The sequence below is a fragment of the Chiloscyllium plagiosum genome, chromosome 12 (assembly GCF_004010195.1).
Source record: "Chiloscyllium plagiosum isolate BGI_BamShark_2017 chromosome 12, ASM401019v2, whole genome shotgun sequence".
NCBI classification, from domain to species: domain Eukaryota; kingdom Metazoa; phylum Chordata; class Chondrichthyes; order Orectolobiformes; family Hemiscylliidae; genus Chiloscyllium; species Chiloscyllium plagiosum.
This window is the reverse complement of record NC_057721.1, coordinates 11,794,950-11,805,107: the sequence shown is the minus strand read 5'-3', so window position 1 is coordinate 11,805,107 and position 10,158 is coordinate 11,794,950. Positions and strand designations below refer to the sequence as shown.

Below are 10,158 nucleotides of genomic sequence, written 5' to 3'. Positions count from 1 at the left end.
GGGGGCGGGGGGGAGGAGGTAGGGGCAAGGGGGGGGGGAGGTGGAGGAGAGGATGAAATTGCATTTGGGAACTTTTTTGCAGAACTTAAATACTTTTAAAAACCCATTTTCATGCCAAGCTGAGCTTACTTGGCACCCATCACTGTTGATAGCTACAGGTATACATAGTAATTTATCCATTGCTTTCAGCACTTTTGCACACACTTTTCATGGCAAGATAGCTAAGTTAGTGCTGTATATGTAGTACCTTCATTTTACTCATGCATCCCACTAAATAATTCAGTCTTTGCTCACTTAAGAGTAAGAATCATACAACATGGAAACACACCCTCCAGCCCAACTCATCCTTGTCAAACTCGTCCTAAACTGAAATAGTCCTATTTGCTGGTTTTTGGTCCATATCCCTCTCAAACTTTCCTATTTGTATACTTGTCTAAATGCCTTTTAAAATGTTGTAACTGTATCTGCCTCTACCACTCTGACAGAAAAAGCTGCCCTTCACGCCCCTTTTAAAATCTTTCCCCTCTCACCTTAAACCTATTCCCTCTAGTTTTGGACACCCCAACGCTGGAAAAAGGCCTTGCCTATTCATACTATCCATGTCCCTCTATAAGTTCACCCCTCAGCATCAAAACACTCCAGGAAAATAGTCCCAGCCGATTTATAACTCCAGTCCCAATCCTTTTCTGTCCCTTTTGTGGTTTAACAAGATTCTTCCTATAATAGGGGGACCAAAATTGAATGCAATATTCCAAAAGCAGTCTCATCAATGTCTCGTAAAACTGCAATATGACACCCCAACTCATACGGCCAAAAGCTTTCTTCACCACTATTTACATGCAATGCCACTTTCAAAAAAAAAAGTATGAACCAGCACCCCTAGGTCCCTCTGGTCAGCAACACTCCCTAGGGCCCCAACATTAACTGATTAAGTCCTGCTTTGCTTTGCCTTACCAAAATGCAACATTTAAATTAAACTCCACCTGATCAGGGTATCTTTGTACTCTTAAACCTCCTTCACAGTTCACCACCAATTTTAATATCACAAACTTACTAACCATACCTATATTCTCACTCAAATCATTGATGTCGATGACAGAGGACCCAGAACCAATCCTTGCAGCACACTGCCGGTCACAGGCCACCAATCCAAATATCACCCCTTGTTGCCCAACTGCTATCCTTTCCTACCACCAAGCCAAGTGGTGTTTCCAATTAGTTCCATGGATTCCATGCAATCTAACCCTAACCAGTCTACCATGCAGGACTTCAAAGGCCTTGCTTGTACTAAACACTTGGGACCAGTCTCAGAACTTGATACCTGAAGGATGCAATGGAGCAATTTCCAACTCCATAATATAGTTCGTAAGTTATTAGAAAAACTTGCTTTAGTACTCCAGTTTATGGACCCAAGGGATGTTGAATCATGGTTTGAGTGTTTGAAAGTCAATACAAATTCAAAAAGTTGTAATTTCAAGTAGAATACGCAATTTTTGGTTCAAAGATTGTTAGCTTTAAATGTAATTGTTAGAACCGAAGGGCATTTTACTGGTAAACCTCAAAACAATCTTTAAAAAAATAAAGCTTTTACAAAATGATAGAAATATTGATTATTTAATTGTGACTGTTTCTCAGAACTAGAGAAACAGTTCCAACTCAAACATTTGGCTTACAGGCCCACTGATTCCCAGTAACTACTTTATTATTTTGCTCCCGTTTGAGGCTTACCGATAAAATGCTGATAGTTCCATCAAAACAAAAATAGAATTAATCATATAAAAGAGGCCCTTCAGCCCATCAAGTCAGTAAATCCAAAATCATATTATGCACATCAGTCATACTTTCCCAGACTAGGCCTAAAGCCTCAAATGTTTGATACTTCGTGTTCATCCAATACTTTAGAAAAATAATTTTGAGCTTTTCTAGCCTCTCTTCACAGCTGAAAGGCTCAATCCTAGGCAATAGCCTGGTGAATCTTGATTGCATCTTTTCTGGTTCAATCTAATCTGTCCTATAGTGTGGTACCAGAACTGCACATGGTACTTTCCTGCTGAGGCCCAACCGAAATTTTGTACAGCTCCAACATGATCTCCCTGCTCTTATATGCCTATGCCACAACTAAAACACAAGCATCCCCTATGCCTCACGCTCCCAATTAACTACCCTGACACCTTCAGGGATTTATGGACTAGTACCCCAAGATTTCTGTTCCCGAGTTTCCTCGTGTCTTGCCATTGAGTACTCCCTGGTCTTGTTCCTTCTAAAAAAAAAATCACCTCATATTTATCAGTGTTAAATTCCATCTACCAATGAATCTTTATAGATAATACAAAAACTGCAGTGATGAAAGCTGCAATGCAGGTCAGAGCGTGCAAAAAAGATTCAACGATCTAAAAACAGCCAACAAAATGTTCATCTCAATCCACGTCCCACATGAGCAATAATCCATGCCAAAACTTTGAGTTTTGGGTTAGATGCAAAAATTAAAAATTGTTTTAAGGCACTTTGAATGGGTAATACAGAGCCAATGAACAGTAACTACAAGTGGATGTATTTAAGACATGGCAGACAGGGCAACATGATACTAACAATACTAGAGAAACTCTTCAGAAAAACCACAGCAGACCATTTCTCTCTCCACAAATGCTGAGACTGCCCGAGTCTCTCCAGCATTCTCTTTCATATTGTCAGCTGTACTTTACTTAACAGACGCACCCAGCTGACATAATTTTGTGCACGTACACGAGAATGTCAAGCAGAAATCCCTCAATTAAATCTGAAGCAGTACTCCAAACCATGCAGAGGCCTCTGGCCCCATTTTCCAGCACTCTGTCATAACATTCAAAGATATGGGCAGAGTGCTCATGCAAATACTTTTTAAAAAAGGTTGAGGTTGAACACTTCAATAGCCTCTACCTGGATGAAAAAATGCCTCAAATTCTTAATTTTCAAGTGAAAAATTTAAGCCCCCTTGTTTTTGACCCTTCAACTAGAGGGAACAGATGCTTTATAACCACTTGTCCATGCACCTCAATCTTAGACCTCTATCAGACCCCTGATGCATTTTCTGCTCTAACAACCCCATATTATCCCACCTCTTCTCAGAGAAATTGCTCCATTGCAGGCAACATTCTGCTGAATCTTCTCTGCAACCCATCTAGTGCAAGCACATTCTTCCTAGAATACAGTGACCACAACTACACAATACTCCGGCCATGGCCTAACCAAATTCATGTACAGCTCCAACATAACCTCCCTGCTTTTATAATCTATGCCACCACAGATAATGGTAACTGTTGAGTGTGCCTCAACTACCTTATGAACCTGTCCTGCCACCTTCAGAGATTGTGGATCAACACCCCAAAATCCCTCTATTCCCGAGTTTCCAACTGTCTTGCCATTCACTCCATACTCCTTTCTCTTGTCACTTCTTCCAAAATGCATCACCTAACGCTTAAACAAATTTCATCTGCTACTGATCTGCCCAATCTATATCCTCCTGTAACTGAAGACCTTCCTCCTCACCGGTCTAATACCTTGGTTCATCTGTTACCTTTCTTCAAAAGATGCAACCACATTTGCTGTCTTCCAGCCCTCTGGCACCACCCATGGCCAGAGAAGAACTTAAAATTTGGGTCAGAATCCCTGTAATTTGCTCCCAGTTTCCACAGGGGAGTCCCTCTGAATTTTCTAACTCCACTAGGGCCTCCATTGATCTGCTCCCTTTAGCTCTTTGGAAAAGATCTCCCTTTCCCTTCTTACTCAGTCTTGATTGTTACCAGACATCTCAGGTTCACTGGGTTAGTTGCTCCTATATTTCACCCAAAAGGGAATATCTTGGGCTTGTACTTCACTGATTCTATTTTGAACAGTCGCCATGCTCTACAAGAAAAAGTTGTTCTGTAAGGTCCCTTTTAAATCTTTCCCTTTGAACCTTAAATCTGTGCCCTCTGGTTTTGGACAACCCTTATCTATTCACCCTATCCATGCCCCTCATGATTATATAAGCCCCTTTAGGATCACCCTTCAGCCTCTGCCACTCCAGGGGAAAATAGCCCAAGCTTATTCAGCATCTCCCTATAAGTTAAACCTTGGCAATATCCTTGTAAATCTTTTCTGTACCCTTTCAAATTTAACAATCTTTCCTATAGCTGGGAGCCCAGAACTTAGTATTGCAAAAGTGACCTAACCAATGTACTGTACAGGCAATTTAAATAAAAATGTTTTCTTTCTCCAATCCAAAATCTTTTGTTTTTGCAGACCATCTTCTGCCTTTTCCAAAACAAAATTTAAAATATATGTAGTGGTTGCTAACTCAAATGCTCTTGAACTCCTGTCTGGTTTAATTCCTCAGAACTAGGTCAAGCATCACATTATCAGTTCTGCAGAAGAGTCACTAGATCCAAAACATAACTCAAGAGATGCTGCCACAGCTGCTGAGCTTTTCCAGCAACTTGTTTTTAACATTGCCCCTTGTTATAATCTACATGTTGACAAGTTAACTAGCTAAGACTACAAAGTCACGTAAGAGCTTCCTCATTACACCCACCCACTCCAATGGATGCAAGTAAAACTGGAGTTTGCAGCCTGACATAGGTCACATCCTGCATTTGTTTCCCTTTAACTTGACAGTAGCGCAAAGGTCAATTTCTAGTCATTTAAGGCGGTAGTTGATCATTTATTTTGAAAACCTTCTAATCCCGTGAAGCGAACAAAATCACGTTTAACTAAATAACTAACTAAAGGAAAATCTATTGCAATGTGGCGTATCGTCTGAGTTTTGTATAATATGGATAGGAATTCGAAAAGCAAGTTAAATAACCCACATGTAAAGGAGAATGGGGAAATAGTATTGGGACCCGAGGGACTGGAAGACTCAAAGTTATGATTTTGAGAAGATAAGTAAGAAATCTGTCAGTAGTTAGCACCGCCAGGACAATGTTGCTCATGAGACAGAGTTTATCGCCATTTGAACAATAACCCCTCCCTCGGCCCCATTTTCCTACTTTAACAACCTGAACCAAACAAGACTGGAGTCTGGTGGGTTCCCCTGAAGGGAGTTCTGGAATATTCCTCATGGGGGAGGGAGGGAGGCGGTGGGGTAAGAGAAAGAGGGTGAGCAAAAGCCCGGGGCCTAGGAACACCAACGGCCGGGGAACGCGCAGGGGGTGACAAGCCGAGGCCGGATCCAGTTTCTCCAGCACGTGTGGACAGGGCCCTGCCTCCAACTCCAAGCCCCAAATCGAGACTCAGGCCTTGCCAGCGGCAACCGGCCCGAACGAAGACTAGGCCTCCGCCTTGCCCAGCCGAAAGCGGCTGCGAGCGCAACATTCGCAGGCCTCACCTTTATTCTTGGGCATGGCGCAGTGTGTGTCCGCCCGCGGCCTCCGGCTAACCCTGGTCCCCGCAGTACGCAAGCGCAGACGCTTCACTCAACTTTATTGAAAACGGGAGTGACGCGTTCGTGTCGCTGGGGGGACGTGACGCGATTACGTGCGTCTGCGGGGCACGTGGTCCACTGTAGTCACGTGCCCCGCCCACTAACGACGACGGCAACAACAACAACAACAACTTGTAATTGAAGGGCGCCTTTCACATCATGATATCCACAGCAGCAAGGTATGTCGTTCTAGTTGGTACGAGCTGTACTTGCGTTCTCTACCTTTCGCACTCCAGAGGCGCGCCGCGACAAGTCTGAACGGTACAATTACATTAGATTACTTACAGTGTGGAAACAGGCCCTTCGGCCCAACACCTTTCACATCATGATATCCACAGCAGCAAGGTATGTCGTTCTAGTTGGTACGAGCTGTACTTGCGTTCTCTACCTTTCGCCCTCCAGAGGCGCGCCGCGACAAGTCTGAACGGTACCTCCAGCACAAGGTGAGACATACCAGTGAGTGTTAGTTTAGGCAGAGGCCGAGATTTTAAGGTTTATGTGACTCTTTTTTATGAGCAAAGTGAAAGTGCAGGGAGTGGATGAGGTGCAGAGCCTCAGATATCCTCAGAAATGCAGCTACAGCAGGTAATCAGAAAGGTAATAGAATTTTGTCAGTTGTTGATTTGATTTAATTTCCTATTGTCACATGCACCCAAGTACAGTGAAAAGTTTTGTTTAGAGTGCAGTACTCGCAGATCATAACATATAGATATCCAGATCAGAGGGTGATTGAACAGTGTGAGGCATGAAAAGTTACAGGGGGTGTATAAAAGCAAAGTCAACATTAGATTTGAAATTTGAGAGGTCCATTCAGCAGTGTAATAACCACAGGGAAGAAGTGTTTAAGTTTTTGTATCTTTTGCCCGACAGGAGAGGTTGGAAGATTGTCATCATCTCAGTATAAACACCTGACCTCACAAACCAGTCCCTTACACCAGTCTCGATAGCGCAATTGGTGAGCGCATTCGGCTGTTAATCGAGAGGTTGGTGATTCAAGACTACTCCAGGGACAGATCTATCACTGTTCTCACTTCATCAGTTACTGGGATGTTGCCTGATACGGAGGGAAGGTCTTACGAGAAAGGCTGAGGGACTTGAGGCTGTTTTCGTTAGTTAAGTCACCTCTCAACCTCCTCTCTAAGACATAAAAGATAATCTTAGGTTGGACAGTGAGCGCCTTTTTACTCAGATGGCGATGCTAGCATAAGGGAACATGGCTTTAAATTGAGAGGTGATAAATATAGGACAGATGTCAGAGGCAGTTTCTTTACTCAGAGTAGGAGGAGCGCGGAACACACTGCCTGCAACAGTGGTAGACTCACCGAGTTTAAGGGCATTTAAATGGTCATTCGATAGACATATGGATGAGAATGGAATAGTGTAGGTTAAATGGGCTTCCGATTGGTACCACAGGTCGGCGCAACTTTGGGCGCCAAAGGGCCAGTACTGCGCTGTAATATTCTATGTTATCTGGGTGAGAGGGATCTTTAATGATGTTGGCTGATTTCCGCAGCAATAAGAGGTGTCGGTGGAGCCAACGGATAGGAGGTTGGCTTATGTGATGGCCTATTCTGTGTTCATAACTTTCTGCAGTTTCTTATGGTCCTGGGCAGAGCGGTGGCCATACCAGTCAGTGATGCATCTAGGTAGATTGCTTTCTGTGGTGACGTGCAAAGGTTGGTGAGGGCTCTTATGGACATGGTGATTTTCCTTAGCCTTCTGAGGAAGAAGTGTTGTTGTGCCTTCTTGAGCATAGTATCTACGTGGGTGGTCCAGGAAAAATTATGGGTTATCGTCACTCACAGGAACTTCTCCTTTCTTCCTAAAGTTGATTATTGCTAATGGAAGAGTATAACAGTAGGAAGACTTTGCTGCAAACGTAAAAGGCATTGATGAAACTGCACCTGGAAGTATTGCGTAGAGATTTCTTCTTACTTGAAGGATGTAGTTATATTGGAGGATATTCGCTAGATTGATTCCAGAGATGGATAGGTTTATCTTACGAAGAGAAATTGTGCAGTTTAGACCTATATTCTTTGGAGTTTAGAAGAATGAGAGGAGATTTAATAAGATGCTAAAGGGACTTGACAAAGTAGACATAGAGAGGATGTTTCCTCTTGTGGGGCAATCTAAAACAAGAGGTTATAGTTTTAGGATAAGGGGTAGCAGATTTAAAACAGATGAGGAGAAATTACTTCACTCAAAGGGTTGTGAATCTGTGGAATCACTACCCCAGTGCAGTGGATGCCAGCATGCTGAATAAATTTGAGGAGGGAGAGAGACAGATTTTCAATTAGTCATGGTTTGAAGGGTTATGGAGAACAGACCTTCACTCAAAGGGTTGTGAATCTGTGGAATTCACTACCCCAGTGCAGTGGATGCCAGCATGCTGAATAAATTTGAGGGAGAGAGACAGATTTTCAATTAGTCATGGTTTGAAGGGTTATGGAGAACAGACAGGAAAGTGGATTTAAGGCAGTGATGAGGGCAGCTGTGGTTGTACTAAATGGTGGAGCGTGCTTGAGGAGCTGGATTACCTACTCCTACTAATTCTTACATTCGATTACCAAGACCCAGCCAGAAGAGCAATTAAAACGTACAAGATGACAGAACTAGAAGCTGAAGGAGAGTCATACCGAACTTGGAGCGATGGTAAATGTGGGGTTATAGGGTACGGATGGGAAGCTCTTCGGAGGGTTAGTGCAGACATGTTGGGCCAAATGGTCTCTTTCCACATTATAGGGATTCTATGACTCAGCCCAGACCCCTCATTATTATGAATGCCTCCATCAAACCTGCTCAACTGTCTACATGTAGAACATAGACAGCTTTTTCAAGCTGTCTATACAGCTAGAACTTCTCCATCCCTGGAACTATATTATGGATGTTTTCTGCATTCTCTCGAATACTTTCACATGCAGAGAGAGAAAGAGCTGATGCTATGGAGGGTTTTGGCAAGGATAAAAATTCTGAAATCAAGACATTGATCCACTTTGCTTGACTGAGAACCAATGTACATGGGGGGGGTGATGAGTGAATAGATGATGATCAGGTGATATGTGGACAGTGTGGGAAGATGAAGCTAAGGTAAACTATCTACTCTTAGACTTGAAGGAACTTTAGATTTTTTTTAAAGTAAGTTACTATTTTTCAATGATATTGCTGACTGACTAAGAGTGAAAAGTAAAAGAATAGAACCTTGAAAAATTCCAGAAGTAATGGTTCAGGAATGGAAGGAGAAACTACTGCAAGAAAGATCTAACTGTACCAGTTAGATAAGAATGGAACTACACACAAGCTGAATGTCAGTGGAGAGACTTTAGAGGAGATGAGCTGAACTCTGTTTAAGAGTACAGCTTAAATCAATACTTCATCTTGGTCATAGTCACAAAGTGTAATTTTTGACTTTGATAAGTAGCATTACAGTACTGTGGTGGGTATGAAAACCAATTTGGAGGGATCTAAACATGGAATCAACATGAATGTGGGAGGTGATAACATATTCAAGGATCTTTAAAGAGGAAAAGAAGGGTAGATAAACCACGTTTAACCAAGAAAATTAAGGACAGCATCACATTAAAGAAAACATGCACTGTGGCAAAGATTATTGGAAATCCAAAGGATTGATATAGTATTAGAAACCATCAAAAGGGAGAAAATAAATTTTTAGGATAAACTAATAATAATCAAAATGTTCATCAAAAACTTCTTTAAATATATGAAAAGGAAGTGAGAAACTAAGATGAACACAATTCCTCCAGGCTCATTCTGTAAGAGAACTATGATAGGGAACTAAGAAATGGCAGAGATGAATAGATAATACACAAGACACTAGTTAGGCCACACCTGGAATACTATGAACAGTTTTAGTTTACGGATTTCAAAGATACTGTATATAGGCATTGGGATCAGTCCAGAGAAAGTTCACCAGATGTGGAGGAACTGCCTGGAGAGGTTAAGTAGCTTAGGTCTCTATTCTTTGGAGTTGAGAAGAATGAGAGACAACCTTATTGAAACATGTAATTCTTACGGGGTTTGACACAGTGTGAATGAGATGACATTGTTTCCCTTTGTGATAGGGTCTATGATCAGAGGACATAAATAAGGTAATCTCTTATCCTAAGAAAAAGATAGAGATGAGTTTCTTCCGAGTGTAGTGATTCTTTACTGCATAGGGCTGTTGAGGCTGCATCATTAAACGTGTTCAAGGCTAAGATATACAGATTTTTAAATCACTAAACAAATCAAGAGTTATGGGGAAAGGGGAGAAAAGAGTTGAGGATTATCACATCAGCCATGATCTCATTGCACAGTGGACTAGACTAATGTGCTGAATTACTTACTACTGCTGTTGCATATTATTCTCGTGTACGTGGGCTTGGGTAATTAGGCATGAATAGGAATAGTAGACCAACTTATGGTCAGAGTGTGCCGGTGTTGAGCGTCACTGGTTCTTGAGGCAGTGGGTCATGGAGAAGGATGGAATAAGTGGTAAGAGATGAAATGTATGGCACCACAGCAATGGCTTAGATTTTCTCAATATTTAGTTGGGGGAAAAAAAAATCTGGTCATCCTGGATTTTCAGCAAGTGCCATGAATAATCAGAGGCAATGGTGACAGTGAATTACAGTTGGAATTTCAAAGATTTTTTTCCCCTGAAGGGCATGTACATTAGAAGTAGGAATGAAGTAGAGGGTGTGGTGGTGGGGCAACCATTG

General features: G+C 42.1%; 1 protein-coding gene across 1 annotated transcript in view; it reads right to left on the bottom strand.

Annotated features, from left to right (window-relative positions):
* The window catches only part of LOC122554980 (eukaryotic translation initiation factor 1A, X-chromosomal), a 22,459-nt gene extending 17,004 nt beyond the window's left edge, over positions 1-5,455 (bottom strand). The window contains exon 1 of the mRNA XM_043700473.1: positions 5,345-5,455. Coding sequence (XP_043556408.1) covers positions 5,345-5,360 — 16 coding nt within the window. The 5' untranslated portion in view covers positions 5,361-5,455. The remainder of the gene's footprint in view (positions 1-5,344) is intronic.
* Between the last annotated feature and the right edge of the window lie 4,703 nt (positions 5,456-10,158).